Below are 18,484 nucleotides of genomic sequence, written 5' to 3'. Positions count from 1 at the left end.
TTCTCGAATTATCAATGAAATAATTACTATATTGAAACAATTTTTTAAACAATTTAAAACCATTGAATATAGTCACAAAAAGTACAAATACAAAAGTATTGCAATCTCAAAGTATAAAATGAATTTTTACCAGCTACACTAAATTCTGCGTTAATTATACGCAAAATAAAAAATTATTCGTAACCGCATAACTATCTCGTGTGACGAGCGAGATGATTAGACCGCGATCAGTCTGCGCGAAACGCTCGCGAAAGAACGCCGGCGAATAAGGGTAGAGAGGCAACGTTACAAAAGGCAAATGAGTATTTTCTATTGAAAGTAGAGGCGACGATAAATTTCTTTGGTATTGCACGCGGAACCGGCGCGCGCTCCGCGGCGCCCGCACGGAAGGCATCTGAATACTGGAAGCGTTTTCCGGGCTGCAATTCAACGCCTCGTTTAGTCGAAGCGAATAAAAGCCCCCGCGTCGATACCCATCGAAACAACCTGACAATAGCCTCCGCAGCGCTCGCAGATTCATTCGAACGTGCAAGTGTGCGTAATAATGACCGAGCTGTGCTTTCCTTTTTATATCCTACGATCGCGCGGCCCTCGGAACGTTTAAGTGTCCGATTCGTTGAATTAATTAACGGTAGTCTGATTGATATATATATCCGTGGTATTAACAATAACAGAGAAAAGTTAAAAGTGACCGTCGTGTACAGGGTGTCTCAAAATTCACTCGCAGTGGAGAATTTTGATTTGAATTGAGAGATTACTGAGATTATTTTGAGTAAATTTTTCCTCAGCGATAATTTAATTTGTGGCTTTGTTTACGAGTTATTAAGGAAAAACAGTGACCAATGAGAGGCGAGATCCACTAGCGCAAGGCGGGGCAGAGTCAAAGACAAAGCACAGTTCCTCCGTTGACTCCGCCCCTCCGCGCGCTGGTAGATCTCGTCTCTGATTGGCCACCGTTTTTCATTAATATCTCGTAAACAAAGCCACGGATTGCTTTTGCGCTAAGGAAAAAGTTTCTACAAATAACCTCATAGCAACTTTTGCCACACCCTATTTACTCTACGGCTTTATTAACCTAAAATAAGAAGCTAAATAACTACGCGAGACTCGATTAAATGCGAATTTAACGCCGCAATCGTTATTTTATCGGCAAAGGAATTACTTTCGACACCGCAGTATGCTGCACAAGCTCGTGCACGGTATTATTACAGGTGAACTCGTATTATCGGTATCATTAACCCGGACCAAATGTTCGAACAATAGGGGGACACAAATTTCATGTTTTACGCTCGCTGCATGAATAATATTATGGCACTTTATCAGCCAGAAATTACTTTAAACTGCGGCGGGCAAAATGTATATTCAATGCACAAGAAAGAGGAGAAGTTTTCGAGAAAATCGCTTCTATATACCAAATACAATGTTAACAATTCCAAATGTAATGCTAACAACATAATGCTATAATAGCACAATCTTTTATCGATAAAAATAAATATTAAAAAGTTAGGGAAATTTACTTTAGAATTTCGTTAATTTAAGACACTATAGAGTAACCTCTGTTATCTAAACAAACGCTTTATCTGCTCCGCAAAGATTAGATAAAGAACGAGAATTGTGGAACACGGAGTATTTAAACAATACAAATTCTGCAAAACATTGTCCGCTGAAACATAAAGAACGATGTAATCGATGTATAGTATGCTGTTCGAAAATCGTCGCTCTGTTTCAACAAACCGACGTACGAAGACTCCCATTTCCACAAAGATCCGCTATCCAATTATTACGCAAGCTCGTCGGACAATAAAACGAGGGATTCTCCGGGCAGATTAAAATAATACGGCTTTCGACAAATTCGGATTCGCTCCGTACCACGCCAGCTAAAAACCGACCATCGAAGTCGCACATAACCGCGTAATCTCGCAATCGTTCCTGCGAACGCTACTCACGGCCGGCGGCGTTACGAATCGCTCGGATTAACAAACTTACTGAATTTTTCAGCGCACGGATAACCGCCCGGGTGTGCATATGCAACGCGTAGATGCATGGTTGTAGGTGCATGTATAGATAGGCGACGAACGATATCGGATATGCGCGGGGCAGGAACAAAGACCGAATATCGGAGGACGCGGTGGAACGAATCTTTCGAGGGGATCCGTTGAAGCGGCGGCTCCTCAGAGTTCATTGACGCGACTGGAAATATGAGCGATTCTCTCGAAAAAAAAAACCGTTCGAATTGCATAAGAGAAGCGTGTACCCTGATTCCTTTGTTTTTTCCACGTTTATCGGTCGCGCGGTGGAGAACACCGTCCGAACAAGTCGACGAGCACCTGCGCGGCCGGGCGCTTCTTTTGTACCGAACAACCAGCGAGAAAAAAAGAGTTGCAGAGTCTGTCGCCGTGAATTATCGAGATTTAAACTTCCCACTTATCCTGTTAGCGTTTTCGATGGAATTACATTTCGACGCGCGCCGGATTTAATTTATTGCGCCCGACGGCCGGACGAGCTATCATTATTGGCGGCGCGTCTGAATATTTTCTCGGACGTGTGAAATTGCGTGTCGACTGCTGCGAGTGAAATAATTATTCGATTGAATGATAATTTTTTAATAAATCAATATTTTTGTTAGATAAGTATGATTTTTATAAATATAGAATAAATGAAACGAGGATATATTTATTTTTGTTTTTTAGAATATACAACACGGAAAATCCTACCAATATCTCTGACTAAAACACGAGACTTTCAAGTATCTAAATTTTGCAACAAACGGCGGCCGACTCGGTCCTCTCGAATTATAAATTTCTGCCCGGCATCGAACAGCAAATTCGCTCGACGCTGATCCCCCCCGCGGCGTAGAACGTTTCTACATTTCATTAAACCGCGATGTAAAACAAATACGCGCAGGAGCTGTCCCTAAAATTTCGGAACAACAACATTAACCCAGTTAGCTGAAAATACGAAATTGGCCGATCCGTAAACTAGGTTAGTTCTTCCTCCGTGAATTTTCTGCGCGGGAGGTGGGGAGGGGCGGGACCCGCCTGACTTGATAGACCGCGTGCGTCATAACGTAGATTGCAATGAATCCCTCTCTCTCTCTCTCTCTCTTTCTCTTTCTCTCTCGAATCAAAATCTTTGCCGGTCGGAATATTCTCCGTGCTCGATACGAATTTCAATTACGATCGCACATTTTTTCGCGATACTTTCTCCACCCCCGAATCGAGAACGATGCATTTCTCTAACCGGAACGAAATCCGTCGACCGAGATATAACCGCTTTTCGATTTTTCTCTTTGGAACCGCGGAACAATTTATGCCAGCACGGATCCGACGGAAAAAGATTATTCCACGTTGCGCCAAACTTGTGCAACATTGTTCCGGGATGGGGGGGAGGGCGACGTCTCGATTCCATTACAACTTTTAATGAACGATTTAACTGTGAGCGCTTTTGATCCGCTAACTGTTTAACCAAGCAAAGCTAATTGTCCTTTGGATGCCTACAAATGAACGGGCGAATCCTTGTGACGCTGCGTTCGACACGTCATTGATTGCGCAATTTATTCGACGCGAATTAGATGAAACGCCGCGTTTAGTTTCGGGCCGGGTGTCATTTGGAGGATAAACTGTCTTATTGAATTTTGTAAACGAGCCGTTGGGATCGGGACCCGGTTGGAATAGAATTTATTTTACTGGTGAAAATAGTTGGAGGAAATTTGATAAAGTGCACTGGAACAATTTTCATTTGAACACCAACCCTGGCATAAATAACCTTTCTGTGTCTTGAGAAGAATAAATAACTTATTATACTACGTATATTATTATTATGATTATTGTTATTATATTTGTTATTATTTCTAATAACGCGTGTTAATGTGCTAATATTGTGATAGGAAATTTCGAGTCCTGCAGACGATAAATCTTATTATATATTCAGTCTAAAATATTCAAAAACAAATTAGCTATTCGAATGACCGATAGCGGCGGCACGTGTTTAGAAAATATTGCGCGCATTAATTCGCGCGCAATCGTTTCATATCGGGAGTGCGATCCATTGTAACGGTACGATTATACAGTGTACTACCATCCGAGCCAGTAGTAATGTATCGTGTAGGATCAGACGCGGCGGTGTATATAACATAGATAACATTTCGGACAGCTTAGATGGGACTATGTTTCGTAAATATTGCTAGTGTAAATCAGTATCGCGGTAGTGCGCCGTGAACAATGTTCGTGGAAGAAATTTACGCGGTATTTTCTCATACTTTCCACGAAACTGAGATATGAAACTGCGGACGCTGCTTCACCTAATCAAAAATCCATTCTTTTAGCGAAAACTGAAACTATTTCTGACAATTTCAACGCCGGGAAATCGCTGGTAGCTATTTCTATTTTTCGCATTGTTTACGGAGAACGAAATTTGCATATTGTAAAATATTAATATTTATAGAGACGCTATATTTTATAATATGCAAATTATGATAAAACAAGCTGAGTATTCTCTTAATGTAAGTATAATATAATGTGTATTATATGATGTAGTACGTATAGTACATATAATATATATAATATATGAACTATAAATATATAAATATAAATATATACATATCTAGATATTTGATATAATATATAATATAATATTACTCGAAAATATAGTAAACAAAAATGGCAAAAATAAGCTTGTCATAATCTTGGCAAATGGACCGACGAAACAAAAGATAGTAATGAGAGATAGTTATAGTCGCGATCGGGTCGATCGATGATAATATCTGCAGAAGTAAAATGGCCGGCGAACGTGTCCAAAATCGAGGCGGCCCGTCAACCTAGTTTCTCGGGCAGCACAATCTTGGGGAACGCGGGCGATAGCAAGGCGGAGAGTGCATTAAAGGGTCCGACAATATCCCTTCGATATTTCGAAGGCTTCGAACCGTTTCCGATCCGCGAAACGATTTCCACGAATTCAAACGGAACAACGATCAAACGTTGGGGGTTGAAAGACAGAGGGGGCGACCGAGGTGAGTCGCATTCGACGCAGGAGGCAGCAGAGCAAGTCGGGTCGTGCTTTAGCATCCTGATTTCCTTGACAATGAAAGTGGCGGGGAGAGGCCGGAGAGAAGCCCGATTTAGCCGCGAGTCAAGCTTAGACAGCCAGAGGGTTTACGACGTGCGCGGCACACATCGTGTACACCGTATTCCGCTCATGCGAGCGATACAGGAATTCCCGTAAATGAAAACCAAGATATATCGTTGCATTAGTTATCGCGAGGAAAATCCGTTCGCTGCAACGTAATTCCGTTCGCGGACTGGGAAACTTCCTGAAACCGAGTGCGCTCTTCGAGATGCGCGGCATGCTACAGTGTAGTACAGAGGATAAGATATATATTTTTAAATGCCAGCTTTTTCTTCTGCAGCGCTATATTTATTTAATTTAAATAAATAAGAGAATTAATAATTTGCTGCATCTATCGATTCTAATGTATATTTCTATACATTATAATTTCTAGATAAAAAATTGAAAATTATAAAATTAGAAATTATAAAATTATAAAATTGTACAAAGATAGCGCTTTAGCAGTAGTATTATATAAATAATATAACGTAAAATTAAAGGAAATCGTAACAAATCAGTTTACAATATAAATTTAATTTTGCGTTAGAATTCTGCATGTGTTCCAGTTAATTTCCGCCTGTCAATGTTCATCGTCTATAAATGTTTCTATCGATTGTGCACGAAAGTACATATTTAACACATATTCGTCCGGTAACTTGTTAAAAATTATATATTCTTCAGTAATAGTAACAATTATATACCATCTTTGATTAAAATAATCTCTGTCTAATAAAAATTACAATTTAATTAGAATAAAAAGGTGCAAAAATGAATTATTTTCTCTGACATAGAAATTACGAATTTTCGTCATTTCGCTATTAGAGCGAAAGTTCGCAAAATGGCGAATTTTCGTCATGGCGACGAATACGTGGAGGCAGGGTCGGTCGTATTAAAAGGAGAATGGTCGATTTGAAATTGGCAGATTCGGAGTACGAGGAGGAGCAAACGCCACGGTACCGGCCGGATTCCTTGGCAAGCCTTTGTAGAGCGACAAGATTCACCGAGGCCGAGCTGAAAAGAATATATCGCGGCTTCAAGGCGGAATGCCCCACGGGAGTGGTGAGGGAGGAAACTTTCAAGTGTATCTACTCGCAGTTCTTTCCGCAAGGTGGTAAGTACGATATAATACATATAATATTCGCGGCTTGTTGCCGCAGTTTTTAATTAATGTCGCGCCCATGGGAGTCCACGGTGTGCAGGCCGCGGTACTTGATGGATCGCGTTAATTGAAATATCTCGTGCACCAAGTTTTCCAATCAACTGTAATTTGGAACCGAGCGTTGTGCTCGCCTAATTGCCGCCCCCTTTATCGGCGATACTGTGCCGGAAAATAGGAAAGCAAATAAAGCGTGGCTAATGTGTAATTAATCGACTGCGGGTCTTTTAAACAATAAACAAATCCGGAAATAGGTTCTTTATAATTTTTATTTCTATTTAAAAAATTTCAACTCCTTTAAAATACAGATAGTATTGCCATAAATGAAATTAATTGTTAATAGATATTTATAGCAAGCTAGGATATTATACGGATAATATTTTTATATATTGAAAGGATTATTCTATAGATTGTTTTATTATTTGGCTATCGGTGGAAATAATATTTTAATTTCTATTTAAGTGAATTTCGACCTCCGTCGTTTCGCTAACAATTTTTAATAAAAACGTTACTTATATGTAACATTACATCGCCACCGTCTGCTTCTATGGAACATGTTCCGTTTGCTAGAATGGTAGATTTACCAGTGTCTCCCACGGAAATGGTAGAAGCAAGAATAATTTCGAAGACAAATGTAGGTACTTGCATTAGAAGTCGCAGCGCTTAAATAAAAGCATTTCTCTTGCTCTAATACGAAGAAATTTATTCAAACAAAATAGCTGGCAATTTAAACGAAATAAAAAAATTATATAATCTCCAACGAGAAATTATTCCAAATTAATCAACTAAAATTTCGTTTTAGAAATAAAAGCAAATGAAATCTAGAATTTTACCGGAAAAAATATGAAATGATTAAGAAAATATTTTGCAGAAGAATAATGGATCCGCGGTCTATTTATTAATAAAAATCTCATATTCCCGTGACAACAAACGGCACAATTTCGCACGTCGCGCGATTCTATTGATCCGCGCGGCCGGCGCTAATTAGCGGATCAGCGATTCATTAACCTTTTCGCGCGAACGAGGATACTATTCGGCGAACAAACGAGCGACATCGATTCGCGAGACAGCACGCCGGAAGAATGGCGACCGAGACAGGTGTGGAGCATTCGTTCGCGAGATATAGCCGACGCGGAAAGTCAACGCGTTAATTAGATCGCGTTAATTCGCGACTCGCTCTCGAGCGATCGCCCCGTTCTTCGCCTCCGGCTGAATCTCAGTTTTAGAAAGATGCCTCCCCCGAAGACTAGTCCGACAAAAGGGTTGCGAACGTTCGCGTTCGCGGCTACGCGCGGCGCGTGGAACTTTTTCCATTACCCGGCTTCATTATTCGATGCGCAACAGCGCGCGCGCGCTTGAATTTCAAATATCGTGCACTCGCGCGTGATGGACTATACCGTGAAACAGCAAACAACGGGATCTGTTTGCTCGCGGATGGGAGATTCGTCATAGTTGACTCTGAGTGTTCGTTGCTTTGGGAGTAGTTAACCCTTTGGCTATGCCAGAATTTGGCTACTGGGTGTGGCGAAGTTTTTCAGGCATGCATTTTTGAGAAGGAGTATTAAAATATTCGAAATACTGAATTCTATTATATTAAACTAACATTACTTGAATATTAATTTTGTAATTTTTTTTCTGCAATATTTAATAATTAAATTTAATAATAAACGGGCGAAATTTGAGCTGGACGCCTGTTGGCGCCTAAAGTACCGGGAAGCCGACATGTTTCGGACGCCAATAGGCGCCAACAGTAGTCAAAGGGTTAAATCGTTGCCCGAAGTATAGGTATAGCGTCTGCGATCGCCGCACTGCGTTGACGCGGGATTAATCGTTTCCTTTGAAACTTCGCCTTTCGTCCGCCGCGTTTTTAAAAAATATAACGTTGGTCGAACTCAAAAATTTCACCCTTCAATTTCCACCGAAAAAATACATTTTTCCCTATCTAAATAAAAAGTTGGAAACGGTCCCGCTATTTTTTCAGCGCGATCCCTTTTCACTTGTTGCGTTAAAAAAAAAAAGAATTCTTAAAATTGCGTCACTCGAAGCTGCGCAGTTTTCGATATATGAAAATTTACGGGGAATGGAGGCAACGATTGGTCGTCTCGAATCACTTTTTCGCGTGGTTATTAGTTTCGACGAAAAGAAAGAATATGGCAGAGTTTTCTGTCTATTATATTATAGATAAAGAAAAGAATTATAAAAAGAGAAATATTTTAGATAGCAATAATCTGAAATAAGACACCAAATTATAATACGTTGAGTAGCAAAAAAATCAAACATGAAAATTATCAAAATTTAAGAAAAAAAAATATTAGAAAACGTCATAGCAATTTAATTAGTATTTTTGGCAATACAGTATTAAAATTTAATCTTAACACATTAAGTAGCAAAATCAACCCCAAAATGATCAAAATTATGAAAAAGAAATTATCAGAAAATTCATCTCTGGAAATACAGTATTAAAATATAATCTTAACACGTTAAGTAACAATAATCATCCCCAAAAATTGTCAAAATTATGAAAAAGAAATTATCAGAAAATTCAAAGCAATTTCATTAATGATTCCAGAGATACAATATTAAAATTGATCACAGTAAATGGTATATTTAAGTTCTTTCTGTTACTATTTTTCTTGACCCAGTATATTATAAAAAGCCTGAATTTCGTAAACTAATAAAAAGTTATGTTACCCGGAACGTGAGAGTGGCGGTATCCAAGGTGCTAAAAAACCCGGAGGGAAAAAGGTTATTTCGACAAGAGGAGGAGGAGGAGGAGGGGGAAAACCGATCGGTCTCTCGTCACGGTGTTCGCGAGAGGCGCGTATTCGCATTTAAATTCTATCTGTTTCGGGAGCCGCGACCCACCCGAAAAGCATAAGCAATAGAAAGGGATACACGCGCGTATCGGCGTGGGGAAAGAAAAATACAAGAGGGGCGAGAGAAAGAGAAAGAGAAAGAGAGAGAGAGAGAGAGAGGGACAGAGAGAGGGGGGAAACAGAATCGTATAATGCAAACAGTTTTCGCGGTTCGTCGTCGTATATTTCTAGTTGCCATGGCAGCAAACGCCCGCGTCAAAATGGCCTCGCATTCTTACGCGTCCCCCCCTTTTTTCATCCAATCGCGTAAGCGATAACGACGCTCTCGCCCCCCACCCCCCTACCCTACTCGTTCGCGTTACGTTTTTGTCAGCCGCCGCCGCGGACATCTCTCTCTCCACTCTTTCAAATCCTGGCGAAACTGTTACTTTTGAATCGAGCAACGAAGAGAACAATCGACGTCGCGCCGCGGATCGGGATATCCGAAAATACGCGCGGCTATCGGAACGCGGAACGGGTTTTTTCGGTCGGCTCGATCATTGTCTGCCAGCGGGCGCGTCATTATACGCCCGAAACTTTTTCATTTGAAATAACAGGCTCGCGCTGCGTCGACGAATTGAAACGGTTGTTAAAAATCCAGGCGTCCGGCGTTTCTTTTAGGTTATACACAGTCGTCTCTCGATTTCGCGCGGCGATTTTCCGAAGCGTTTCGCTCGTTATATTATTTTCAGTTCACTTATGTTATTTCAATGTTAGCGTGTTAATGAGACGAAAGTGTATTCTAGTTTTACAAGTCATTTCTCAAATTAAAAATAATTTCTCGAATTATTTTTCACGTCTGGCTTTTTTGCCATTGTTTTATCGAATTCTCGCCAGGTTTTTCATTATTTCTTTGCCGTCGCTTTTCGGCAATTTTTAGAGGCTCTTAATTGAAAATCGTCGATAGGCGAAGTGATGAGAACACCTGAGGCTCCTTTTGCATCGCGTTTATCGTCGTGCAAAAAGAGACTCAGGTGTGCTGAACGTTTCATCTATCGACAGTTTTCTAATCAAAGTCGTCTCTCAACAGTTGCAAATCTATATAATTATTGACGACAACAGGATCTTCGAAAATTGTTCAATGACTAACCTAACACAGGGCTGATTAATTTTTATTTATTTCCCGCGTGGTTTTCTAGATAAAAATCGACTCAAATTGCAGTTTGCAGTTTTTAAAGAACTGAAATTCGAATAAAATAATTTAAACTCGCGAAACATTTTTATCTCAATTTTACAGAACTTTAATATTAAATATACCATGCTCTCAATTTTACCACTGTCCTATTATACTTTACGATTGCCGGCAATAAAAAGTCTATTTTATAAAAATAAAACAATCGAACAGATATCTTAATTTTAATAAATTAACAAATTTTCTAAATAAATTTCGTCTATCTCATAGAACAAAGAAACGCAAATAAACTCTGCAAGAGAATTGCCATCTGACTAAAATAATTCGTTCCAAAAAGATAGTGCTTATTTGAATTTGTTGCTCGATCCACTTCCGTCGTCAATCGCGCGTCGATCGCGAAATTTCAATTGGTTCGCCGGATGAGCTTACACGCGGCGCATGTTGAAACGGCGAGCGCGGAGCACGCAAGACAATCAGAGTCCTCTGACAGGCACGATTCTTCTTCGTGGACGATTTTATGGTCGCGGGCTACATGTTGCATCGATATCGTGATTTGTTCGCTGTCCGACGTAAGAGGAAGATCGAACAAGAATTTACGAGCGCCGGAGCCATCGGGGTAACCCGGGGCTGACAAAAAAAACAGAGTTCGGCGACAAATAGCTCTGCCTGTGTGTGTGTATGTCTGTGTTTCGCCCGTTTATCTCTTGTCAGCGGTGTCCAGTGATTCGCGATAGATCATCGTATCCCTGCCGGGCCGAAATTTATACAAAAAAAATTCTAATTAAAAGCAAATCATACCGCGCGCCCCATGAATAACGAGAACAAAATCCCATCTAGATGCAAATCGCGGTTTTTTCTTTTTTTTGTTAAATGTCGATAGAATTTGAATACACTGTGTGTCTACCGGCGAACAGCACTGAATATTTATTTATTAATCAATTTTTGGACAATACAATTTTTCACGTTTGTATTCTGCACTTATGCATGCAATTTATTGTGCATAATTTAATGCATTTACGATATTTAGAAAAAATATTGTGAGTTAATTGTTTCGAGATTTTTGGTTACGTCGAGGTCGTAAAGTAATTAATATTGATTTAATTGCGGAATCCGTACGGCGAGGCGATATTAATTTCTCACTGGAATAGTATTACTAGTTCACTCTAGTTTATCCTAGAATAATTAATCTCGATTTAATTACAAAATCCAAATACTTGGATATTAATTTTTAATCGAAATAATTATAGCATTTAAAAATGCTCACTACTTTATTAAAGAAACTAATCCAGATTATTTTTCCGTAAAAATAGTAAATCGAAACAATGTCAGATTCCATAACTTTTCCAAAGTGCCATAACGAGGTTGTCGAAAAATTCTGTGCCCGGTTTTAAAATTATCCCGCACCGAGAATTTCTATATAGCGTTTAAAATCGTTATCCATCCCCTTCGAAACAATAACCACCGCCGCGCAAGAAAACAGAAGCATAAATCGCTGCGAATAAACTCCTTGGCTGCGGAGGAGCGGCGCGACAATACGGCTTTATGTTCCATTGTGACAGGACACAACCGAGATAAAACATAAAATGTATCGATACGCGGCGGACGTGTTTGCTTGAATTCCGTTCGATATTTAGAGAAATAAAACGACTTGTACGCGACTTGTTCATATTGTTGCCGGGCCGTGGTATAAGTGCCATCCGTTTTAATTGATCTCGGAACAAAGACCGTTCCCGCGGCGAATCGATCATTTTTACAAGCGACGCGCGCCGATTTTCGCTCGCAGCGAAATATATTGCAGAAAACAATTCAGAAATATTTCAGAAATTTCAGAAAACTTTCAGAAATTTCAGAAAACTTTCAGAAATTTCAGAAAACTTTCAGAAATTTCAGAAAACTTTCAGAAATCTCAGAATAATTTCAGAAAACAATTCAGAAAAATTTCAGAAATTTCAGAAAACTTTCAGAAATTTCAGAAAACAATTTCAGAAAAAAGAGAGAAAAACAGAAAGAGAAAGAGAGAAATAAAAAGAGAGAAGTTGAGAGGGGGGGGGGGGAAGGGAGAGCAGAGAATAATACACGGCGCTCGTAAATTCGGTCCGATTCCCGATTTCGTAAATGGCCGAATAAAAATGTAAATTGGATAATCAGAATGTGCGCCGAATTAATTTGCACGCCGGGTAATTTTATTATTATGATGCCCGTGGGGGGCCACGGGATGAATATGGATATAAACTATGGCGACGTACCCGCGCGCCCGCCGAGGAAATTAAGATCACGAATTCCGCCCTGAATATCTACTAAAATTCAAATTGTCGTGCTTATGGTAAATAAAGAGCTCGTCGCGGATAAAAAAAAGTTAATGGAAATCATTCTCGTCCGTCGAGGAACGTTTTGAATTTATATTCTGTAGTTGCGTTTGCAAAATGATTGTACGCGAATTAAATTGTCCACTGGAAAATTGAAAATCGGTACACTCTCCATAAATATGAGGTAAATTAACATTTTAACTATATATTTATTTATTCGGAGCAATTTGTTAAAGTAATTGTTATCTGGAGAATAATGTTTTAAACGACTGTATTCGGAAAATATTTTGCATTATAAAGTAAATCGACGCTAATATTGTATCTTTATTTATACAATAATTATTTATACAAAAATTTTATTATCTTTATTTATGCGAAAATAATTCTTATCGAAGAGCGTTCGAGATTCGTTTCACGTGCGTAATATACTAGCGCAGCTGCCAGACGCGCCATATTTCGGGTAATACGTTTGATTAGAGTCCTCAGCCTTTCGTTTTCGTTCGGAGACACACACAACTCGGTCAAATTGAGGCGCGCAATATGTTCCCGGAACGCGACTTCAATATCTGCCGCCCGGTTTAATATCGTTTGTTTGCGCAGGCGGAGGTAAACTATGTAGAAATTTGCACACAGCGTCGCCGTCTCTGAGTCTACAAGCTGTTTTGCCGGTTGCGAATTTAAACCGGCTAAATACCGATGAAAGATCCTCGTTGCAGATACAACGATCTATGGTGTGCTCGGTGTCGAACCGGTCGGAAAAGGATGCCACGGAATTCCGTGGCAAAAGGGGGCGAAACTAATTTTCGGCTATTGTCGTAACGCGATGCGACAGTAAAATCGTTTCGAACTAGGGGGGCCGCTCTCCTGCAAGCTCGACAACGTTGACGAGTTAATCTACTTTATCCTTCCTCTCTGCTCCTGCGAAAGTTTTGCCGGGGGTTGGTTCGGTAGTAGAATGCGTACAGTAATTTTTAGCCGTGCATAATTTAACGCTTCACCGACCGGCGGCCTACAAATCGGCTTCCACCCTCGACCTGTGAATCGGTTGTCACGGTGACCGATAAATTTTTACTTTATTACTGAAATAAAAGTTGGATTTTACTACTGCAAGCTTCGGTATTATTTTATAATTTTTCAAATATTAGATCAATTTTAAAAGACTAGATTTTTCGCTGTTAATAAAATAAATAAGATAAAAATAGAAACTAAAATTTAGATCGAGCTACTAAGCTCCAGTATTATTCCATAATTTTCTAAATATTAGATACCTAAATATTAGACAAATAAAATAGATAAAATAAATATTGTTCAATGCCAATGTTATAAAAGTATAAAATTGTTAGTAGATTTGCTTGCTAAATAATAATAGAAATTATTATGGCCGAAAGCTATGTTAACTTCTGGAGAAATTGTAGAAGTTATTTCTCTATAATCCATGATCAAATTCACGAAAGCACTAATTGCATGTTTTCTTGTGTGTTTCGCAGCCAACACTAGCCAATACGCGCATTACGTTTTTAATACCTTGGACCAGGACCATAGTGGTCTTCTCAGCTTCGAGGTAAGTGGATCCCTTAATTAGTTCTATTTAGAATAAAATAAAACTCCATACGCTCCTCCAGCGAGAATTTTTCCTTCTCTTTAGACTGAATTTTTTTTAGGTTATATTATAATAGTAATTTCAACGAATCTTGTTTCTATTAAAAAATTAAATGATATTGAGTATACGATATTTACCCCTTTAAGCACAGAGCACTTGGAATTGGCATTTTAAAGATTTTGTCGAAAAAGGGACGAAATATATATTTTTTACTACCTATAACTTTTCATATTTTTAATACAAAATATTAAAGTGTCTTAATTCTAATATTTTCTCTACTATTTCTTAACAATAGCCACATTTCCTGAGAATACAATACAATTCTTTTTCGTTTAATTTCCGTCTCCTTTTTGGTATTATTTTTAACCTAATTCCACGGGTACATTTGCATAATAGATTGAACTCGTTCACGGTGAAAAGGTTAATAAAGTGGTCGTTTTTATTGGAAAGAAGGGGATACTTTAGAGGACGGATGTCGATTGCACGGTCTTGTGCAACCGCGTTCGCTCCTTGTACAATTAGTCGCCGGGACAATTGAATCGGCAAGTATGCGCGAAACAAATATCCGGCGAAGATTAATGCTAATTACCAGGTAGGGGCCTCGATAATGAGCGGAGTTGGTCCTAACTAAGTTTTCCAATCGATAATCAGGGCCGAATTAATCGATGATTCGCGGTTAATTTGCGGATCGATGTACCATTGGTCCCCTCCTTTGTCTCCCTCTCGGCCTCTCTCAGCCTCTCTCTGAGCCTCTCTTAGCCTCTCACTGTCTCTCTCTCTCTCTCTCTCACTCTCTCACTCTCTCACTTTCTTTCTCTCACCCCTTCTATAGTTCTCTCTAACTCTCTCGTTCTCTCACTCCCTCTATAGTTCTCTCTCACTGTCCCTTTCTCTCGCTCCATCCATGACTCTCTCCCACTCTCTCCAACCCTCTCTTACCCTCGCTCCCTCTATGGTTCCTCCCCTGTTTACGATTTCCACTCGAGAAATAAAAAGACCAGACGAAGTCGCCGGAGGATAATTACGAACGAACACAATTATCTCTGGTGGCTTCAGACTGAAAATGTACTTTGTGTAATTAGCCCTCGAGTTGCTCGAAACTCGCACATTACCGTTGCGGCTCCTCCGCGCAGGGCCAACATTTTCTCCCCTCGTTCATTCTTCTCCTCTACCTTCGCGCACGATAAAGTTTTTACACTCACCTTTGACGTACCAACTCCATTTAATTAAGTCTTTTCCATCAGATTCCCCGGCCCGTATTTCGAAAATAATACACGGCGAACGTTAATAAGCGCGAGATCATAGAGGATGGGAAACGGTGAAATGTGAAGGGGGAACGTTGAAGGAACGCAAGGGAAATTGGAGTAATACGCGCGCGACGTGACGCGTGAACAACAAAAACCTGTGGCGAAGCTTTAATAAACCGTGCGCGTTTGTCGCCGGTTCTCGCACGGTGGATTGTTTCACCGTGCTACAAATCTGTGGAAATATGTCTAGGGAACGCGTAAAAAGTTATTGCAAGAACATGGTCGCGTCGACTACAATTGAAGGATATTGAAGGTATAGTGAAATCGGTTCTATATTTTACGCGGCTTTTTACCGCGTGTCCTGTTTTATATGATGTGCGTGATTTTTCACTCGATCTCGAAAGGGGATGATTTTTTTAGGTAACGAAGGTTATAGTTTTTTAATTTGATATTCTTAATACGTTTGTTGCAATGAAAGGGTTGCTTTCATAACCTTATATTTCGTTTAATTTTGCCGAATGTTTTTTTCTGGTTCTGGCATAGGATATGCCCAATTGTTAATTGTATATTTAATCATGATTGTTAATTGTATATTAATGTTAATAATAACGAATAAAAGGATCATCTTGATGAATTTAACTGCGATTCCCGGCACGTAGCCATGCATAACGATGAAACGAGGTGATTACAGATTATGCACGATCATGATTATAGCACCCCGCGCAAGCCGGTACGGTTTCAAAGGAGTTCGCATTCAAAGTCGGCGGTGACTATGAGATACGTGGGCGCGTCTATCTCTCTCGGTGATTCTCGGGTAACTTAATACGTAGAGACGGCGACGGTACGTGTCTCATTAATAACTAAACAAGAGTTAAACGCGTTCGGCGATCAAAAGACTGTTCTATTCTCTCGCGCATATACATATATGTATATATGCAGGCAGTTTCCATGTAACGAGCTGGCTAAATTTCCTAAAAACTGCTGAATTACACAAATTGGTGCTCGCGCGAAATAAAAGAACGTACAAAAACCTGAAATGAGATCGTGAAAGTTAACATTTTCCTTTCCACTTCATTACACGCTTTACCCGGTGCCAAAATTTGCATTCGGAAAATAGGGCTCCAATTATTCGACTTTATACCTACCATTGTGCGCTGCTGTTCGGACGAATATTCTAAGCTTTCTGTATTAGCGGTTTAAATTCGTTAGTGTTAAGTTTTAAGCTTTTTGGACTGAAATTGTAAGCTTTTTGCAACAGAATTCTAATTTCGTTGGATTAGAATTTTTTGCTTTTTAGGTTAGAATTTTAAGCTTTGCGGATTAGATTTTTAAGCGTTTGGATTAAAATTTAAAGCTTGTTGGAGTAAAATTTGAAGCTTTTTGGACTGAAATTTAAAGCCTTCTGAACTAAAATTTGAAGCTTTCTGATCCAAAATTTAAAGCTTTTTGAACTAAAATTTGAAGCTTTCTGGACTAAAATTCAAAGCTTTCTGGACTAAAATTTGAAAGCTGCTTCCACTAAAATTTGAAGCCTTTTGGACTAAAACTTCTCAGAAATTTAATCTAAACTTTTAAGCCCTTTGGCCCTAAAATTCTAAGCTCTCCGCACTAGATTTGAAAGCCTTGAATTCGACTTAATTTCGCAGCCCTCAGAGAGCATTTCCACTCTTACTCCATCAATCTCTCCTCCCACCATTAATTCTTAGATATCACGACTTATCAGAGCCTTAGCTTCCTACTCCTAGACCCGAGACTTCTCCTAGAGACTTAGCAAACCCTACACTCTACATTTTGTTGCATTTGAACCATTGATCAACCGAGCATTTTTCCCAAGAGATCTCTTTTTATACACAGTGTTCTCGCTACTTTCTTTCCTGGAATTCATTGCATACTAAAGTCGTTTGTTACCTGAGTCGTTTACGAGGCACCCTTAAAGCAATCGTGCCGCTGGTTGAACACAAAACTGGTAGATTCTACTATTACGGCAATGATTACGTTGCCACGGTAACCTTTCCTTTATTTTAGGAGGCCAGGAAAAAAAAAGTATCGCTCCTTTGCGAGCCGGAGGTAACTACAAAGAGAATTTGGATCGGTAATGATCCGATGGGAAGGCTTGAAAGCTCTGTGATCTCGTGGCTGCGCTAATAGCGAGCCGCCCGCGATCCATATTTTGCGCACGATGCCGGGCTGCTCGCGTGAGATGAATACATCGATAGACGGATGCGCGCGGAGGGTGGTATAACTTTCGTAATGGGGTGAGAATACCGAATACAAATAACGAAAGCTGATTCCGCAAGAATCTAAAGCTCCGACTTCGTGACTTTTGAACTTGGCTGGCAAAATTCGATATTAAAAAGCGAAACTTCTTTAAATTAAGTTCTTGAATTTAAAATTTAATTTTTCTCGCGTGGCATTTTTATTCGTTTATATATATTTTTTATTCGTTCGACGAATAAGCTTTCACTATAATATCTTGTGACAGTAATTTAGTAAATTTTTGTTGCTCAAATGATCTCGACTTTGATCGAAGTTAAAATAGATGTTTTCTGCGTGTGTTTTGTTGCACGGGGAACGCCCATAATTTCTCCGCGGGCCATGTACCGCGGGATGAATAGCAGCTTTCAGATCAGATGATCCAAAGTAAGAAGATTAAGGGCAATCTTCGTTTATAGACCGTAACGTGGACCAACAGATTTCGCCGTCGCGATCCATCCGAAAGTTAGTCGGCCATTGGTCCGGCAACAGTTTCCAACGATATATATATATACATATATATAAGCCGCCTATCAAGTTCAATCGCATTACGGGAACCTCCGATCCGAGAGCTTTGCGAACGCGAGAAGATTACCACCTCCGCCTTCTTTTACGGCGCGACACTTTTTGTCGGGCGATTTTCATCGCGACGACGAGCGACACGACTCCTCCATCTTCGCGCGCTTCTCCTTTCGTACCCTATCTCGCGCTCGTACCCCCACCCCCGCCCACGAATTCATCGCCTCCTTCGGACACGGCCAAAGTGTCCCGGCTACTTTCACCTTAATCGCATTAACGTCGCAAGCCTCCGCGTGCGCGCGCGCGCGCGCGC

The 18,484-nt window shown here is 39.9% G+C and overlaps 1 protein-coding gene across 1 annotated transcript in view; it reads left to right on the top strand.

Annotated features, from left to right (window-relative positions):
• The window catches only part of LOC144475538 (Kv channel-interacting protein 4), a 41,841-nt gene that overhangs the window by 8,590 nt on the left and 14,767 nt on the right, over positions 1 to 18,484 (top strand). Inside the window, exons 4-5 of the mRNA XM_078191532.1 lie at positions 6,026 to 6,214; positions 14,040 to 14,113. Of these exons, the coding sequence (XP_078047658.1) occupies positions 6,026 to 6,214; positions 14,040 to 14,113 (263 nt within the window). The remainder of the gene's footprint in view (positions 1 to 6,025; positions 6,215 to 14,039; positions 14,114 to 18,484) is intronic.

This window comes from Augochlora pura, chromosome 10 (genome assembly GCF_028453695.1).
Source record: "Augochlora pura isolate Apur16 chromosome 10, APUR_v2.2.1, whole genome shotgun sequence".
Lineage (NCBI taxonomy): Eukaryota > Metazoa > Arthropoda > Insecta > Hymenoptera > Halictidae > Augochlora > Augochlora pura.
Note: the sequence above shows the minus strand (reverse complement) of the source record. Positions and strands in the feature narration are given on the sequence as shown.